We start from the raw sequence: 18,866 nt of genomic DNA on the forward strand, positions 1-18,866 counted from the left end.
AGCATAAACTTGGGTATGGGAAAGTGCCTCATTACAAATAACAAAAGGAAATTGTAAGGAAATCCCATCACTCAGGAATTTGCAAGAGTTTTTGAAGCTGTGTGCCAGGGACAAAGACCAGATTCACTTTTTATGGCACCAGAGTGTGCAGCCTGGTTTTCGACACCTACAGTCCATGTGAGCAACTTTCAGTTCTTTAAACACCTACACCCAGTCCAATGTGCCACCTCAGGTGGCTCAAAGTGCAGCTTGGCACAGTTCCCAAAGTACGGCCCACATCGGCAGCAGCAGTGTCACCTGGTGGTGTCAGACGGCTCCACCCAGACCAGACCAACTGGGTCAGAAAGGCAGGTGGGGCCCACAGGCTGTTTTCAGCAGCTTCAGGAAGTCAAGGACCGCTGGGTGAGGCTGCAGGGCTTCCGGATTTCAAGGTGCCCCCGAATCTCCGGGAATCTTGCCAAAATGCAGATTCCAATTCTGGAGGTCTGGAATTCTGCATTTCTAGCTGCTCCCAGGGGAGGTAAAAAGTAAAAACGGAAAGAAGGCTGGCCTTCCAGGACTGGGGCATGTTGGGAGCCGGCTGGTGGGAGGGGTGTGTGGGCGGCCATGTTGGAGGGTCCTGAGTTGGGTAATGCACAGCTGGGAGCACAGCGCAGCGCCGGAGAGGCGGGGCTGCAAGAGGATGCACGGGAGGGAGGCCTGGATGCTGGGCAGGTAAAGGGCCATTCCGGGATGTGAGACAGATGGGACTATAGGTCCTGAGGGAGCCACACCTGCAACACAAAGGGACTCACAGTGCGGTGCTACCGTACCTCCAGGATGCCCGGAGGCTGGAGGACAGTGGACACACCCTCCCACACCCCTGCCTGTGCTGTGCAGGTGCCGGAAGAGCTTCTGGGGAAAGAGGTGAGTCTGAGATGGAGCTGAGCCCCTCGACGGGGCTGCCGCTCCTGCCGGGGCCCAGACCCAGGAAAGATCCCCGGTGGGCCCTGAGCCCACCCTGACTTGAGCTTAGAAGGAACGGCGGGGCGGGGCGGGGGGGCTTCACCAGCCTCCCCCCGACACCATGCTGAGGACTCCTCCCCTGCAGAGAATGCTCATCACGCCCCAGTCTCTGCATTCACCACGTGTCCAGCTTCTGTAAACTTGATGCTCTAACATCTGTCCTACATGCATACACTGGACACCTCGATGATATGCCTGACTCACCTTGCTCAGCCTCCTGCCCCCCACACCCCTCCTTGGGGGTGTAAAGTAACCAATCCAGAGGCCACACCCCCACCACCTCGTCTAAGGGGTCTTAATACTCCTGGTCCCTCTTCCAGTGCCAGGCCAGGGACCACACCGCTAGGGGGAGCCCCTCCACCCCAGCGCCCACTGACATTATTCACACTAGCCGGTCCTAATAAGCCTGTTCATACTGCCTCTCCAGCTCCTTCCAAGGAAACCACAGTAAAGGCTCCCACCCACAGTTTCTCCCCACTCCTGCCCCCCACCTCCCCACCTCCTGGCTGACCCTGTGCTTCTCCGTGTGGCTCTTCATGGAGGGATGTGCCTCCTTCTCCTGGGAACTGTGAATGATAAACTATCTTCACTGGCAGTCATCTCAGATTTTCTATTAACACGCTATTTTTTTTAAAATTTTTTTATTTTTTTTAACATCTTTATTTGAGTATAACTGTTTTACAATAGTGTGTTAGTTTCTCCTTTACAACAAAGTGAATCAGTTATACATATACATATGTTCCCATATCTCTTCCCTCTTGTGTCACCCTCCCTCCCACCCTCCCTATCCCACCCCTCTAGGTGGTCACAAAGCACAGAGGTGAACTCCCTGTGCTATGCGGCTGCTTCCCACTAGCTAGCTATTTTACATTTATTAGTGTATATATGTCCATGCCACTCTCTCACTTCGTCCCAGCTTACCCTTCCCCCTCCCCATGTCCTCAAGTCCATGCTCTAGTAGGTCTGTGTTTTATTCCCATCCTACCACTAATCTCTCCATGACATTTTTTTTTTTTTAGATTCCATATATATGTGTTAGCATACGGTATTTGTTTTTATCCTTCTGACTTACTTCACTCTGTATGACAGACTCCAGGTCTATCCACCTCATTACAAAGAACTCAGTTTCATTTCTTTTTACGGCTGAGTAATATTCCATTGTATATATGTGCCACATCTTCTTTATCCATTCCTCTGTCGATGGACACTTAGGTTGCTTCCATGTCCTGGCTATCGTAAATAGAGCTGCAATAAACATTTTGGTACATGACTCTTTTTGAATTATGGTTTTCTCAGGGTATATGCCCAGGAGTGGGATTGCTGGGTTGTATGGTAGTTCTATTTGTAGTTTTTTAAGGAACCTCCATACTGTTCTCCATAGTGGCTGTATCATTTTACATTCCCACCAACAGTGCAAGAGTGTTCCCTTTTCTCCACACCCTCTCCAGCATTTATTATTTCTAGAGTTTTTGATGATGGCCAATCTGACCGGTGTGAGATGATATCTCATTGTAGTTTTGATTTGCATTTCTCTAATGATTAATGATGTTGAGCATTCTTTCATAACACGCTATATTTTAATAGTCACTTTCAGGATCTGGATATCCATCCCAGAGAGACCCAGGGGCTGTGAAGGGAGTTCTCTCCCCACTGCACCACCTCTCGATGCTTTCTCCCAGCAGCCCCCCCACAGAGCTCCCAGCACTCTACTAGGCTGATCCCCTAGCCCCACCATAGCTCTATCACCCCTGTAATGCCCAGAGAGGCCACCCCCTGCAGCACAGGTACTCAGTTCCTACAGACCCCAGAGCAGGAGCCCAGGTGGAAGGCAGGAGAGGCTGTAAGAAAGGCCCCGTCAGTACGGCTCAGTGCCTGGCCCACAGGCTGCCACCACCAGGCCCCACTCCATGCACTATACTGTGCACTTCTCCACCCCGCACCAGGAGGGCTCTGCAAGACTTGCTGGTGGACAAGGTGGAAGGCTGGAAGGGTCGTTCCATGGGCTGTGGGCCCCTGGAAGCCAGCCGTGTTCAGGATTTGGGAGGGCAGAAGGTCCACCACCCTACCCCAGCCGGAAGGGAGCCCCCGGCCAGGATGGAGCGGCATGGGGAGGTCTGGGTGGCTGTAGGAGACCTGGATGCTCACCCTCCATGTGCCCCTGGACTGTCCCGCCCTCCCTGGGCCTCAGTTTCCTGTACACAGAGAAGGGCAGAAAGGACATGTTTGTGTGCCCAGCAAGAGCTGGGGCCAGGCTGACTTTGGGACACAGCCTCCAGGTCTGATTCCTCCTCTTACTCGGGGGTCTGGAGACGCATTAATGCTACCAGGCCCTGAGGGAAAGTCTTCTCCTGAGAGGAAAGCACTTGGCCAGGTTTGTCCAGGGTCCCCAAGGCCACCCCCCAGCTTCTGTGATTCTCCAAAAGGACTCAGCATAGAATCACAACTATGGCTAAGATTTATTCTAACAAAGGAGACAGAGCAAAACCTGCAAAGAGAAAAAGGCCCATGGGCTGAACTCTTGGACACCAGTCATGAACTTCTAGACCTCTCCCCACAGAGTCACACTGGAGGCACTGAATTCCCTGGCAACAAGCTGGGACCACTGGCATGGAGCGTCTACCAAGGAAGCTCGTTGGAGACTGAGCCTCCAGGGGTTTTACCAGGGGCTGGTCTCGTAGGCGCCCTCTGCCCAGCGTGTACCAAAACTCCAGACTCCCCAAGGGAAAGCAAGTGTCAGCACAGCGCACTGCTTGTCCAGTTTGGGCACAGGGGCTACACTTACCATAGCGGGGAAGTTGTTGTCAGTGTAGGGAGCTGTTTAGCAGCCACAGTTCCAGACACCGGCGGAGGGCCAACCTGGCCAGCAGGCCCATCAGGACTGGCAGCCGCGGATGTGCTGTGGCGGGGCTCTTCTGTGCACCAGGGCTTCTGGCAGGTTGTGGTTTGAGTCCACCTGGGGCGAGAGAGTGGGCAGGTTAAGGACAGAGTGATCAACCATCCTGGTTGGCCTGGGGCTGGGGGATTTCCCTTGATGGGGACTTTCTGTGCTAAAACCAGGGCCATGGTGGGTACACCAGGATGGCTGCTCATCTAGCTGAGGCACAATTTCAGGAGAGAAGACGCTGTTAGCAGACGGTGGAAGCAAGAGTGAGAGGCTCAGCCTGGAAGGAGGCGGAGGGGAGGGAGGGAGGGCATCCACGTGGGGGCCTTATCCGGAGGGCTCCCGACAGGGGCCCGTATCCCTGCATCCTGACCACACATCCTGAAGTAGCACTTTGACAGACCTGGAGACTGAGCCAGGCAGGTTTAGTACCTGACCCAGGTTACAGGGTGGGCAGGCAGTAGGACCAAATTGGTACCCTAACCTCCTCACGGTCATCTGTCAGCTCATCTGGCCCTGATTCCAGCTGGAATGGGAACAGGTGTTGGCGAGTCCCCACACCTCTCTGCACCTCAGTTTCTCCATCTGTCAGCAAGTGTGTTGGATGAGAAAGGCTCTGAGGTATCCCGGCTCTCCTTTCCACCCTCCCTCTGGGAAGGAGACAAACTCATCTCCTACAGCTCTGATGTCCTGCCAGGTGGACCCCACTGCTTGTTCCTCATCGAGGACCTTGCTGTCCGAGGAGGGCATTTAGGTCAGATCCCTGCCCCAGGCCATTCCATCCCTCAAAGTCACCACTAAGGCAGTTCTGGGGTCAGGAGGAAGGTGGAGGGTGCTAGCAAGTAAAATCAGAAAGGATATAAGGGGACATCCCTGGCGGCACAGTGGTTAAGACTCCGCGCACCCAATGCAGGGGGCCCGGGTTCCATCCCTGGTCAGGGAACTAGATCCCGCATGCCGCAACTAAAAAAAAAGATCCCTCACGCGACAATGAAGATCCCACCATGTGCTGCAACTAAGACCCTATGCAGCCAAATAAATAAACCCACAGAACTGAGTAACTACCTTTCTCCAACACTTCTCCCCACCAAAAAAAGGCCAGAAGTTTCTCTCCAGAGAAGGTAGTGGAGGGCATCTGGAAGGAATTGCCTCAACCCTCCAGGAGAGCGGGCTTACCTTGCTAAAATCTGAGTGACTGTGGCAGTTCTAAATGCAGCCTCAAATCCTTGGGCACTCCTCCCCTTGAGACTGAGGTCAGAGACGCCCTCTTGAGTTTAGATGGGGCCGTGGCCACTTCCACCGTGGAGAACGCAGACCCTGTGTGCTTCTTGAGGCTGGTCATGAAAGGCAACAGGGTCTCTCTTGTTTGCTGGAGCACCCACGGTTGAACCCCTGAGCTAAGCAAGAGAGGCTGGCACACGCGGGCTCTTGGTAGACTGTCTCTAGCTTTGAGTGGTTCCAGTGGAGGCCCCAGTCATTGTACAGCAGAGACAAGCCATCCCCAAAACATCCACGAGCGTAATAAAGCAAACGGCATCGTCTGTTCCGTAACAACAGTAACGATGATGAAGGAAACATACGCACACTCAAACCTGAGACCACCCCCCGCACACACACACCAAAATGGTGGCAGCTCTGGAAATTCCTCTGCAAAGTCTCACCAGCCCAAGAGGAAAGACCTAAGAAGATGACAGCGGTAGCTACCCAAGAAAATGGCCTGATGGCGAGGTTCACTGCCAACATGCTCTACTCATGTGCTAGAGTTCCTTCTTTCTAGCCCACCATTCTTTATTTTTCTTTTTAGTATCACAGCTTTATTGAGGTATAATTCACCTAACATAAAATTCGCTCTTTAATGTGTACTCAGCGGCTCATCATACGTTCAGTTAATTGTGCAACTATCTAATTCCAGAACATTTTTGCCACCCCAAAAAGAAATCCCATACCCATTAGTCACTCCCCATTACACCACCACCCCCATCTCCCCAGCCCCTGAAAACAATTCATCTACTTTCAAGTCTACAGACTTGCCTCTTCAGGACACTGCATATAAATGAAATCATGTAATATGTGGTCTCATTGGACTGGCTCCTGTCAACTGAAAAAAAATGGCACAACCTAGAAGTTGAGAATAGTTTTATTTGGTGGACTTTCTGAGGATTTCAAACTGGGGAGGCAGCCTCTCAGATTGCTCTGAGGGACTGCTCCAAAGAGGTACTGAAGAGGAACCAGGATATATAGTTTTGTAACAAAAACCAGGTGGTCAGAACAACAAAAGATTACTGTTAATTAAAGAAAACCGGGCATTCTCAAGTTAATTAATTATGCACTTTTTATGTATGAGAAGATGCTAGTCTGGGCTCATTGAAATCATTCCTCTGATATGCACCTCAGCTATCCGGGGCCAGTATCCTGTTCTTTCCCATCCTGAGTCCCCTCAGGGCTCACCATCAAGGTGCAGCTGTAGTGGCTTGAAGGCTGAAACATCCTTTGTTCATTGATTTAGATTTAGATTCCAAACTTTAGAAATTTTTTTTAAAAAGGAAAAGAATGGAGGAGAGGAGAAGGAAACAGGAAGGAAGAAAAAAGAAGGAAGGGAAGGAGGGTGGGCGGAAAAAACACCTCACGTACAATTTCTGGACTCCAGGTAAACTCAGAAAGCTTGAAAGCTAGAGGCTCACAGAGTAACCAAGGCTTCAAAATCATGAAATGATTTCTAAAACATCCAGCCACACTATCAATCAAGCAGGAGGATATAATAAAGACATTTCAGACCTACAAGGCTTTTACTGACCTCCTTTGCATCATTTCTCACAGAGGTACTGAAGGATGTGCTCCACCCAAACAAGGGCATAAACCAAGAAATAAGATAAAGGACAGAAAATAAGAGAGCATCAATAGAAGCAAAAGGAATACTGAGGACATGGTGCGGCGAGCATTGCCCTCTGAGGAAGGCGCCATTAAGACCCGCATAAGCCTCAGGGCCCGATTGTACTCTCCTTGGTATGCATCCTGGACTTTATGGTATGAATGTAAAAAAGGAGATGGCCTTTGGCCACATCGCTCCAGGGACCTGCTCAGTTACTGGGAGTCCCTGGTTGTTCCCTAAAGCTAGAAAAAGCAACCCTGGAGGGGAAATTGGTGCCTTTGAGGGAGAAGCCGAGAAGCCAATCAACCAGCTGATGCCGATAAGGCGTGACTAAGCCGAGAAGCCAATCAACCAGCTGATGCCGATAAGGCGTGACTAAGCCGAGAAGCCAATCAACCAGCTGATGCCGATAAGGCGTGACTAAGCAAATTCCCTGCTTTAGGGGTATATACATGGCTATGCTTTAATATTAAACGTGCCTTGCAACCATCAGTTGTTTGTGCCCTTCTGATCCCATACCTTGGTGCGTTCAGTTCCCTACCCCCTCTCATCGATTGTTGCTGCACTTTGAGGACCCGCCGTGGATGGCGGCAACATGGTAAAGGGAGATCCCAGGATGACACTCGTGCTGAGAGCATAGCGGTGATAATCCACATAGGAGGTCATAAGGCTCAGGAAGAGATTTCTACAGTAAGATTAAACTGGTGACCTAGCTGAAGTGTCTGAACATCTTGAGAGATTTATACAACTGGTGAAGGATTGAGGTAGAAATTGTGACAAATACATGGAATATTTTTTTCCATTAAAAAAATTTTTGGCCAAGCCACGCGACATGTGGGATCTTAGTTCCCCCACCAGGGAACGAACCGACGCCCCCTGCATTGGAAGCACGAGAGTCTTAACCACTAAACCGCCAAGGAGGGCTTCCCTGGTGGCGCAGGGGTTTAGAATCCTCCTGCCAATGCAGGGGACACGGGCTCGAGCCCTGGTCCGGGAAGATCCCACATGCTGCGGAGCAACTAAGCCCGTGCACCACAACTACTGAGCCTGCGCTCTAGAGCCCATGAGCCATAACTACTGAGCCCACGAGCCACAACTACTGAAGCCCACGCACCTAGAGCCCGTGCTCTGCAACAAGAGACGCCACCGCAACAGAGTAGCCCCTGCTCTCCCCAACTAGAGAAAGCCCGCGTGCAGCAACACAGCCAAAGATAAATTTATTTTTAAAAACTAAAATAAAAATAAACCGCCAGGCAGGTCCCTGGAACCTTAAGCCAAAAATAAAATAATTTTTTTTTTTTTTTTTTTTTTTCTGCTGTACGCGGGCCTCTCACTGTTGTGGCCTCTGCCGTTGCGGAGCACAGGCTCCGGACGCGCAGGCTCAGTGGCCATGGCTCACGGGCCTAGTTGCTCTGCTGCATGTGGGATCTTCCTGGACCGGGGCACGAACCCATGTCCCCCGCATTGGCAGGCGGACTCTCAACCACTGCGCCACCAGGGAAGCCAAAAAAAACAAAGCAATTCTTAATTCCATGGAAATAAAAAGTCGTGCAGGAAGAAAGATAAATCAAGTCCACATACACAACTCAGATACATCTTGCTTGGCTTACGCCGCAGTTTATTTTACAAGTAAACGTCAATATTTAAAAGTCACGAGACTGCACTTAAAATTACAGAATCCTAAAAAAAAAAAAAATTTCCAGAATCCTAGATTCTTTTTTGGAAATACTGCAAGATCTAGGCAATTTGTGCCTACATTTCCGCACACCTGTACTGAGAGGCCTTCCCAGCCTGTCACAGCCCAGCCCTGGGCAGTCTACAGCCGGGGCTTCTCTAAAGGCTGTGAGAAACCCGCAGGTGAGGCGCGGGGCTGGGAGGTGGACGGAAGCACGCACTGACGACAAAGCGTCGCCTCCTATACTCCGAATGAGGGCTGGGTACTGACCAGAGGGCCTCCAGGCCTCCCAGCCTCCGTTTCTGGACAGTTTATTCTTCCCCACTGGCCCGCCCACTTTTCCGAAGTTGCTCAATCCCTGTTCCTCACTTCATCTAGTCCGCGCCCTGAGCGAACACACCCACAGCCGGAAAAAGGAACCGGCAGGGATTTCCGGCTGGGCGGCGGGCGGCGCGCCTCGCTTCCGGCGGCGCGCCTCGTGACGTAAAAGAGCGCGCTGCGCAGCGTGGGCCGAGGGCCGTGTGGGGACGTGTGGAGGTCAGCCGGGGCGCTTGAGGCAGCGGGGGCGGCGTTAGGTCTCGGGGCCGGGGGGAAGAGGTTCCTGAGGAGCCTAGGTCCTGAAGGCATGGGGACGTGGCCGGGAGAGGAGACCGGGAGGGCGCACGGGACGCAGGGGGTAGGGGTGGGGGCGGGCCCGGTTCAAAGCCGCGCCTGCTCGTGCGGCGTTTCGAGGTCCGGCGTGGCGGCCTGTGAGCCCCGCACTGGGCCTCCGCGCTGTCGCTGGCTGGCCTTCGTGCAGGTCGTTTTCTTTTTGCGTCTGAGGGCCGAACTTCTGGGTTGGTGTTTCCACAAATCCAAGTTGGGCTTCTGAACTTGTTTTCCTCGCTAGCTCGTAGGACGGTCTTTAGTCGGGAACGTTTTCAGTCCTTCCCCGCTGTTGGGGCTCTGTGGGTGGTGGATGTTACCCTGGGGTCGGTGTTCCTCCTGAGTCTCTTGCTTTATGTACAGTTAATCTAAGCTTTCTACAGCTGCAACAGTGAGCTCACGTAAAAATAAAATGTCCCAGACCAACCAAGTTCTGGGAAATCGAGGGTCAAACACGTTCTCTGCTTTGGCAGGAGGGAGGCCCAGGTTATAACGCCTTTTATCGTGCCCCGGCGGTGTGCCTTACCCACGTCATTTATTCACGCAGGTGAGCAGGACAGAGTTGTTAAAAGCAGCAGCGTCGGGATATGTAACGTTCTTGGAGGAGGTAACGTTTTTTGTCTGGGTGCGGGAAGATGGGGGGGGTGATTTTCCGAGCCCTATGAAGGGGGGTTAAAAAAAACGAGGCAGCAGGCCCTGCCCTGCCCTGCCCCGCCTAGGTGTAATGAAAGTGCAAGGCCTGTTTAGAATGAGGGTGTGTTCCAGGGAGGAAAAAGAGGTTAAAACTGGGAAGATAGTTCTGGGCCATGTTGTGAAGTGCTTTTTATGATTGGTTCAGGAGGTTTGCTCTTAGAAAGCGCGCGTGTGTGTGTGTGTGTGTGTGTGTGTGTGTGTTTTGTAGGTTGGTTTGGGGAGGCTCACTCACACGTCTGTAAGTATTAAATTAACATCCACAGAAGCTGTGGGATGTATATATGGATGATATGTTTAGGGTTTTCCATGAGTAGTCTAATTTAAAATATTCTGTCTCATTGTCCCCATAAGTCAATAATTTTTTTTTTTTTTTTTTTTTTTTTTTTTTTTGGTGGTACGCGGGCCTCTCACTGTTGTGGCCTCTCCAGTTGCGGAGCACAGGCTCCTGACGCGCAGGCTCAGCGGCCATGGCTCACGGGCCCAGCTGCTCCGCGGTATGTGGGATCTTCCCGGATCGGGGCACGAACCCATGTCCCCTGCCTCAGCAGGCGGATTCTCAACCACTGCGCCACCAGGGAAGCCCAATAATTTTTAATCCTGCATACTTTTAAAAATTAAAAAAAAAGGGGGGGTGGGGCAACGCTGTTCAAGCCGTGTGTGCAGAGACTCCCACTCAAGAGGTCTTGGGTGGGGCCTGGGATTCTGAGGTGTTGAACCATTCCCTAGGTGATTCTACAGCCAGGACTGGAAACCCTCCAGCCCAAGCTGTGATGCTCCCAAGTCTTGTTATTTGGTTATATTATGTACTGATAGAGAAGCCCTCTGAGATTTTTGCTTCAGAAAGCACTGTTGCATACACATGGTCAGTCAGGAAGGAGAGGTTTGGGCTGGTTTATGGGGAGTGTGGCTGTGACTCTCTCTTTTTCCTTTTAATAAATTTATTTATTTCTTTATTTTTGGCTGCGTTGGGTCTTCGTTGCTGCACGCGGGCTTTCTCTAGTTGCAGCGAGCAGGGGCTCCTCTTCATCATGGTGCATGGGCTTCTCACTGCGGTGGCTTCTCTTGTTGCGGAACACAGGCTTCAGGCGCATGGGCTTCAGTAGTTGTGGTGCGTGGGCTCTAGAGCGCAGGCTCAGTAGTTGTGGCGCACGGGCTTAGTTGCTCCGTGGCATGTGGGATCTTCTTGGACCAGGGATCGAACCGTGTCCCCTGCACTGGCAGGCGGATTCTTAACCACTGTACCACCAGAGAAGTCCTTGTGACTCCCTTTCATTTGTCTGGTTCTTCTGTTGTGTTTGGGAGTTGGGAACTGCCTCTGCACCACTCCCTTCTCTGTCCTTTTTCTCTTCAGGGCTTTGGAGTCACTTGCTAGGAGGTTTCTCTCCCCACCCCCCGGGCCGCCATGGCTGCTCGGCTGGTGAAGCGATGCACGTGCCTCCTGAGGGAGGCCACCCGTCTGGCCCCTGCCATGTCCCCGGTGGGCCAGCTGAGACTCGCCCGGGGAGCCCAGAAGCGTCTGACTTCCTCGGCTGCCTCGTCCAGCTCCCGCCTCCCAGGTCCTTTGTCAGAGCTTGTGGAGAAGGAACAGGTGTTTACTCCCTACCCTGAGCGCCAGGAGGTGGACCAGCTCATCGAGAAGGCCACCAGGCCAGAGGAGCTCCTGGAGCTTCTGGGAGGCGGTCACTGTCTGCACCAGAACCACGCCGCCCTCGTGCTCATCCAGCTCTCTCGCCTGCTGTCTGAGAAGCCGAAAGACAAAGCCTTGCTCATACAGGATGCCCGCTTTCAACAACTTCTCCATCTTGTCAACAGCCAGGTGGGTTCAAGAGCCCTTCCTACAGGTTCAACAAGCAGAAAACAGCTGAGGCCCTGGAGTCCAAAGCATCCAGTCACTTTCCGGGTATAGACAGGAGCTCTGCTGTGTGTTCAGGCCCTCCATGTCCAGTGGTATTTTTTCATTTTATAGATTCCAAAGTACTTTAATGCATTTCTTCTCTTTTTTAAAAAAATTAATTTTTATTAGAATATAGTTGCTATACACCGTAGTTTCTTCTGTAGGTCTGCTTTCCCTTTTGTTAATCCTCACAGCGGGTCTGTCAGGTGAATATTGCTGTCCTCATCTTACAACAGGCAACGCAGACACAGTAAATAGAAGCACAAGGATCGAGCCCGGCTCTTCTCAGCACCCTGGGAGCTTCCCCCTCGCCCTGCCGTCTTGGCTTGCATAGCCCCCTCTCAGTGTCTGGCTGACGGGGGATACGCTCTTGAAGCTGGAGGAGATGAGGGGTGACTAGCAGAAGATCTCAGAAACTTGAGCTGCCCGTGGGCGTTATCCGATCAGATCCTTAAAGGTGGAGCGTGGAGAGAAGGGACTTGTGTGTGGCAGGGGTTGGGGGCAGGACTCTACCCAGTTTGTGTTCCGTGTGAGGAAGGAATCCCTTCATGCAGACTCTTCCCGTGGCTCCGTGGGGTCTACTGGAGCCAGAGGGCCTGGGGCGCAGCAAAGAGGTACAGACCCTCCCCCTGGCTGCTCCAGAAGGGCGAGGCCCTGTGTCCACTTGTCATGGATGATGAGGAGGAGACTCGCAGCTCAAGGAAGGGGTCACATTAAATGAATTTTTTCAAACTGTAGGTTATGAAAGTGTAGTCGAAGTGGCCAGGTGTTTTTATGAAATAGAGTAATGTAGAAAACAGTTCACATGTAGTAAGGGAAGTGTTTCGTGGAACTTTTTGTCTAAGTTAAGTGTATGTGTGGGTCACAGTACAGATTTATTTCTTACTGAGAATATAACTCAAAAATTAAGTAGATCCCTTTTTCTAAGACTATAATTCTAGTTGTTATTCATTGAACATTTTACACACAAATTAAAGAAAGCTTTAGAGAGAAGACAACATTTGTAACAAAATTACAAGCTAGTAATGAACCAGGAACAAAGTATTTAGAAATATAAGCAGTGAACAAGATGTCTTTTAAAGAGCCCTCCTACTTCAGGGAAATCTGCAGAGAAAGTAGGAGCCACTGGGGGCTCATGTGATACTGAGATCAAATTCATACCTTTTTTTGTTTGTTTTGCTGCACCACGCAGCTTGTGGGATCTTAGTTCCCCAAACCAGGGACTGAACCCCGGCCCCTGCGGTGGAAGCGCAGAGTCCTAACCACTGGACCGCCAGGGAAGTCCCTCATACTTTTCTCCTTCTGCCCGGCCTTTCACACAACAGCTTTTTTGTTTGTCCCTCACGTCTTGTGTGTGTGATTTCAGCTCCCCCTCTCAGCAGTGCGGCTCCATTTCGCAGATGAGGGCTCAGGAGCCTTCCAGAGCGGCAGAGTTAAGAGCCTTAGCACAGCAGACAGCAGAGCCCTGCTCAGCTACCGAATACTGCCTTCCCTGGGGGTGGGACCAGAGGGCACCGTGAGTGGCCCCCATATCCCTCTGAGGCCTGGAGACACGCCCTGCAGGGGGCGCTCTGGGAGGGGCCTGCTGGCCCAGACAGGCTGTGAGGGAGGAGCAGCCTGGTGTGCCCGTTAAAATGACAGGTGGGGAGCTGCTTCTAGGGAGGCAGCCACCAGCTCAGAGCCTGGGCCCACTCTGTAACAGCACAGGGTCAGTGGGGTCCCATGTGTGACCTTGCCTGTGTCCCCCCACCCAGATAACTGCAGTCTGGCATGGGACCCTCGTGAAGCTGCTCCGGAGCCTCTATGCACTGGGGCTTCCCACCACCTCTAGGGAGCTGCGATCGGTGGAGCAGGAGGTCCGCTGGCGCATGCGCAGGCTGAAGTACAAGCACTTGGTCTTCCTGGCCGAGTCCAGCGCCACCTACATGCAGGAGCGGGACTCCCAGGAGCTGCTGGCTGAGCTGCTTGTGCACCTGGAGCGGCGCTGGGCAGAAATCGATGACAGCCGCATGGTGGTGGCCATGATGATGAAGACGGGGCACCTCTCTGAGTCTCTGATGACCCGCCTGGAGGACAAGGTACTGGGATCTAGAGCCCTGGCAGCTTCTGTCCGGAGTCTGGGGCGTGGCACCAGAGGGACTGGCACTTCACACAGCTGGAGGCAGCTCTCTGCACCCACTGGCTCCTCCAGGGATCCAGGGGGCTGCAGAGCCTTAACCCCACTCCTTTGTATGCCTCCAAAATTGCGTCTTGCACATAACCTGGAGGTGGCATGGCCGGCAACTCCTGAAGTGCGTCCTGGGCCACCCCAGTGGCTCAGCCTCCGGCTAGTGCTTCCTAGAGATACAACGCCTGCCCACCCCCTGCTGCACCCCCAGCCCTGCAGTCAAGTCAAATTCAGCCCCTGTTCCTGTGGTAGCGGGGGCTGGCCCAGATGACTGCCACAGTAAGCTCCGCAGCTCATGGGCCCCGGGTCCCCTGCCCTGGGACCTGGGGATAAGTTTGGCTGCAGACACGGCGCCCCGGTGTGGGGGTGGGGGCAGGCCCTGCACAGATGGGGCCTGTGTTTAGTAAACTCAGGCCCAGTTACTGTCTCGCAGGGCCTGCACTGCATGGGACCCCTGGCCCTCGGGCCACCGAGCTGACCCCTGCCGGCTGTGGTTGACAGTGCCTGGAGCTGGTGGAGCAGTTTGGCCCTGAGGAGCTGCGGAAGGTGCTGGTGACGTTGGCGGCTCAGAACCGGCGGTCGGTGCCCTTGCTGCGGGCCATCTCGTACCACCTGATCCAGAAGCCCTTCCCGCTGACAAAAGGCATCCTCCTGGACCTGGCTTACGCCTATGGTGAGCCCTGTGCACAGAGAGCAGAGTGGGGCAGGGGCTGAGTTCCGGCTGCAGCTCTGTCAAATTCGGTGCCAGCCTCACCCGTGGCGGGCACTGGCCTAAAAGGCTGCCACAGAAACACTGTGACTCATGGGCCCTGATCCTCTCTGCTGGGCCTCAGGGATAAATTTGGTTACAGACACCAAGCTGTTACTCCTTGAGACCAGGGTGGGTGGCGGGTGGGCCTGAGGGTGGCCTGCTGATCCTCACCAGTTAAATCTCAGGCTCTGTCCCCAAGGCAAACTCGGCTTCCACCAGACGCAGGTGTTCCAGCGCTTGGCTGCAGACCTGTTGCCCCACGCTCCTAGCCTGACGTCCAGCGAGGTGGCCCGCTGCACCAAGTCCTTTGCCTTCCTTAAGTGGCTCAGTCTGCCCCTGTTTGAGGCCTTTGCCCAGGTGAGCTGGGGTGCAGACCTGAGGCCTGGCTTTGAGGGCCTTCTGTGCCTGACCCCCTGCTTAAGCCGGCTCCCTGGTCATTTCATTAGGGAGGCCCCTCTGGCCTGGAAATACCTCCTGGTGGCAAACACAGAGTCCTTATTCTGGCTTTTTTGGAGAGAAGTGATAACGATTTAGTAGTGAAAGAAAATGTAGTTGAAAACGGTTTCTTCCATTCTTTCACCAAACTTTGTAGGAGTTTTTATCTGTCTTTGGGTAGCTGTGTGGGGAGCAGTGTAGACAGCGAGGCTGAGAATCCACTCAGAACTCTCCCTAAACTTCCAGCTGCCTTAGAATGAAGTTGTGAAGAAAGAGGATGTTTGCACTTAGGTGTATGTGCAACAGGTTGAAACTCTGTTTGTAGGCTGAGGAGTATTTCTAAAGCTGTCGTCAGGGGCCTTTTGTGTGTGTGATTGCCTCTGCGAGGATAGGGCCTGGCCCTCTGCCCACTCCCCTGTGTAAATTACCCCTTGGTGCTGGGAGCTTGTGGGCCCTGGGGGAGGGCCAGGTCTGCATGGGGCACTGGCCACCGGGCCCCTCTCATCCAACCTTTCTGCCCTACCTGACTGGCCCAGCACGTCCTGGACAGAGCCCAGAGCATCACTCTGCCACACCTGTACAACGTGCTCCTGGCTTTCGCCCGTGTGAACTTCCGCCCAGAACGGGAGGATCCGTTCTTCAGCCTGGTACAGTCTTCACGCCCCCAGCTCCCACACTCTCCCTACCTCGGGTGCTCAGCCCTCCTCGGAGCAGCTCGGGACTGAGTGGGAGGGAGGGGAGAGACCGGATTTGTGCTGAGGGGCCCCAGGTGTAGGCAGTAAAGAAGAAGGCCCGGCATGGGGGCGTGGGGGGAGCTGGCTAGAGCCAGGCGTCCCAGGGATTGTCTGGGGACGAAACACGCAAAATCCAGCATGGCGGCCAAGGGTCAGGAGGGCGTCCGACGGCTCACATGCAGTAGGGCTGGGGGACCCTTGCTTTTGCTTCCTAGCGCTCCCTGAATGCCCTGTTGGGGCTCAGAGACCTCAATCCACTTGCAGGGGTAAGAGCGTCCTGTGAGTGGACTGGGTATGATCCTAGGGCCCCGCGGTGGGCACTGCCCCAGCCAGCCAGCTGCTTCCCCTTTCATAATCTCTTAACTCCTCTCAGGGCCATAAATACCTCCCCTGTGCAGGTGATGTGGTTTTGTGCCATAGGTCCCTGCCAGTGGGAGGGGCAGCGGGGGGAACCCAGCTGCTGTCCAGATTGGGCCTAAGGGATGAGGAGGGTTTCTGGTACCTTCCACCGGGGGTGCCCCAAGCCTGACCAAGAGCACCTTGGCCCGTGATGCTCCCCGTCACTGCCTTGGGCCTTAGCGTGGCCAGGTCATAACGCAGTTCCAGCTGCTGCCCGCCCAGGGATGCCTGTGGCCATGGAACAAACCGGCTTTCCCCACCCCACCCCGTCCCTGCCCAGGTGCATGAGAAGCTGGGGTCAGAGCTGGCGGGCCTGGAGCCAGCCCTGCAGGTAGACGTGGTGTGGGCCCTGTGTGTGCTGCAGCAGGTGCTGGAGGCCGAGCTGCAGGCTGTGCTCCACCCTGAGTTTCACACCCGGTTTCTAGGTGAGCAAGCTGTGGCGGGTATTCCTCCCTCTCCTGAGTGATGGCAAGCCCCACTGTGCGTCCCCCTCCCCTCCCGGCCCATCCCAAGTACCGCCCCAGCCTTGAGCCAGGAGAGAGCCTGGGAGCCTTGGCCCGCTCGCCATCAGGGAGGCCGGGCAGGCCCGGGCTCTGCTCCGCCTCCACCCGCTCCTAGTGGGTGACCGGCAGCCCTCTTCCCACTGCTGGCCCAGAGTCCAGGCTGTGACTTGGGTGAGGGGTGCCTCTGGCTCTCCCACCTGGCCCCCGTGTCCCTCCATCCTCTTCCTCCTGGCCCTCCGCCAGCCCCTCCCCTCTCACTCCATCCTCTCCCGTTAGGTGGCGAGTCCCCAAAGGATCAAAGCACCTTCCAGAAGCTGCTCCATATCAATGCCACTGCCCAGCTGGAGCACCCCGAGTACACGGGGCCCCTTTTGCCAGCCTCAGCCTTGGTTCCCAGGCCCTCGGCCCTTGACAGGAAGGTGACCCCCTTTCAGAAGGAGCTGCAGGAGACGCTGAAGGGGCTGCTGCAGAGTGCCGACAAGGGCAGCTTCGTGGTGGCCACGCAGTATGGCTGGGTTCTGGGTGAGGGCCCTTCCCCTTCCCCTCCCAGCAGTCCCATCTGGGGACTGTTCTAAACCTGCCCCCTCTGCTCTCCAGGGTCTCTGTTCATCCATCGTAGGGGTGGGGCTGTCAACCCAGTTGGACGCCAAGGGACAGTCCCCAACACGTTTTCGTTCCGTGCTCTCCCTAGATGCTGAGGTGCTGCTGGACGCCGACAGCCAGCTCCTGCCCCTGAGGGCCTTTGTGGCCCCTCATCTCGCCCTGCCCTCTGGAAGCCAGCCACTACCCCCGGGGGCCAAAAGGTGAGCAACTGCACAACCCTTGGGGGCCGCGTGCACTTGGCTCTTCAGCATTCCCTCTTCTCTCCAGGGGCCTAGGAGAGCTGTCAGCACCCACAGCGCCCTTCTCCCTGCAGGCTGGCCTTCCTGCGCTGGGAGTTCCCCAACTTCAACAGCCGAAGCAAAGACTTACTGGGGCGCTTCGTGCTGTCCCGGCGCCACCTGCTGGCCGCTGGCTTCCTGCTGGTCGATGTGAGTATCTGTTGGGTGGGCGGTGACTGCACAGGGAGAAGCCCCCGGCCCAGTCCAGTGATAGGAGGAGCCAGTGCTCACGTGGACCCCAGCTCTTGAGGTCAGCTGTGTTGGGATTCCCCCTTGATGTGAGAAAAGGGAAGCTTGAAAGGGTGATGTATCTTTCCCAACGTCATATAGCTTTTAAGTATCTGATGCCGTAGGCACTGTTCCCACCTCCACAGCCGGGGCCTCTTAGACCGGGTAAGACCAACCAGGTGCCCAGATCCGAGTGCCGACGTGTGCCTCACCCAGGGTTCTGCTGTGATCCGGCCCTGGGGCCTGGCTCCAGCTTTTCACTGCAGAGACTTCTGCCACGGGAGCTGGCTGTCCTGTAAGGGGCCAGAGATTCACATGAGTGACTCTCCTGTTGAGTTTTTTGTTTTGCTTTTGGTACAACTTTTAAAATCTAGAGGCTGCTCTTGGTCCCGTGTAGTCGTGGGCCTCTGCAGCTCTGAGCAGTGACCAAGTCAGGGTCTCTTCCCCACCCATGCTGCGGCAGCTCCGTGGGCTTCTTCCTTCGGGATTTGGAGGCCAGGGGTGTGGTGTGCAGGGCAGTAGGAGGGACAAGGGTCCCCGCCTGCCCTGACTTCTCTCCTGCCTCCCCAGGTCCCATACTATGAGTGGCTGGAACTCAAGTCTGAATGGCAGAAGAGCGCCTACCTCAAGGACAAGATGCGCAAAGCAGTGGCGGAGGAGCTGGCCAAGTAACCTGTCCCGTAGCAAGAACTGTGTGACCAGGGGGCCGGACTCCCCTGGAGGCCCAGCCACAAGCACTGGATGGGCCAGAGGTGGCACGCTCGAGGACAAACCTCAGTGCAGGACTTTGGCCGGAAGTGGGCTGGTGGTCAGCATCTCTTGAGTGGCAGGTTGTTCTTTCATGGGTAATAAATCTTTAATCAGCTGCCTGTCTATACCAGCTTCTCTGCCACCTACAGAGGACCCTTCTCGTGTACATTCGTGCACAGCTGGCCTGTTGCTCAGGGCTGGCAGTCAGCCCCAGCACAGGCTGAGTCCTGCAGTGCTGAACCTTGGCGCACGAGGACCTTCCCAGAGGAGGCCAGTTGGGTGTTCAGCACATGGCTTGGGGTTCTGATCATGGCGTGGTTACTGATGACAGTCGTCCTGGGAGGTCCCCTCCCATC

The 18,866-nt window shown here is 54.6% G+C and overlaps 1 protein-coding gene and 2 non-coding genes across 16 annotated transcripts; all 3 read left to right on the forward strand.

Annotated features, from left to right (window-relative positions):
* The first annotated feature begins 622 nt into the window (after nt 1-622).
* On the forward strand, nt 623-18,625 carry TBRG4 (transforming growth factor beta regulator 4). 14 transcript variants are annotated; one of them, XM_067043032.1, is made up of 13 exons: nt 677-906; nt 9,623-9,682; nt 10,197-10,262; nt 11,120-11,584; nt 13,417-13,740; nt 14,331-14,502; nt 14,780-14,937; nt 15,552-15,662; nt 16,429-16,573; nt 16,928-17,173; nt 17,343-17,454; nt 17,568-17,682; nt 18,331-18,625. In XM_067043032.1, exons 4-13 carry the CDS (start codon nt 11,171-11,173, stop codon nt 18,430-18,432), a joined length of 1,899 nt encoding a protein of 632 aa, XP_066899133.1. In that variant the 5' UTR covers nt 677-906; nt 9,623-9,682; nt 10,197-10,262; nt 11,120-11,170; the 3' UTR covers nt 18,433-18,625. The 14 variants fall into 14 exon arrangements, with proteins under 14 accessions (XP_066899136.1, XP_066899133.1, XP_066899130.1 ...); XM_067043027.1 differs by lacking the exon at nt 677-906 and adding an exon at nt 8,884-8,967; XM_067043036.1 differs by lacking the exon at nt 677-906 and adding an exon at nt 8,900-8,967 and having other exon boundaries at nt 17,522-17,682.
* On the forward strand, nt 14,044-14,180 carry LOC131763092 (small nucleolar RNA SNORA5). Its single transcript, XR_009337493.1, has one exon. It is a non-coding gene; the product is annotated as a small nucleolar RNA SNORA5 (small nucleolar RNA).
* Nucleotides 14,552-14,686, forward strand: LOC131763093 (small nucleolar RNA SNORA5). Its single transcript, XR_009337494.1, has one exon. It is a non-coding gene; the product is annotated as a small nucleolar RNA SNORA5 (small nucleolar RNA).
* Nucleotides 18,626-18,866: the final 241 nt, after the last annotated feature.

The sequence above is a fragment of the Kogia breviceps genome, chromosome 9, assembly GCF_026419965.1.
Source record: "Kogia breviceps isolate mKogBre1 chromosome 9, mKogBre1 haplotype 1, whole genome shotgun sequence".
Lineage (NCBI taxonomy): Eukaryota > Metazoa > Chordata > Mammalia > Artiodactyla > Physeteridae > Kogia > Kogia breviceps.

Excerpts from the sequence above, each read along its gene's own strand:
- TBRG4 (XM_067043035.1), top strand. The coding sequence starts at position 11,171 with ATGGCTGCTCGGCTGGTGAAGCGATGCACGTGCCTCCTGAGGGAGGCC. Across the intron at positions 13,741-14,330 it reads TGACCCGCCTGGAGGACAAG|TGCCTGGAGCTGGTGGAGCA; the intron begins GTACTGGGATCT and ends TGTGGTTGACAG. Across the intron at positions 17,683-18,330 it reads CTGGCTTCCTGCTGGTCGAT|GTCCCATACTATGAGTGGCT; the intron begins GTGAGTATCTGT and ends CTGCCTCCCCAG.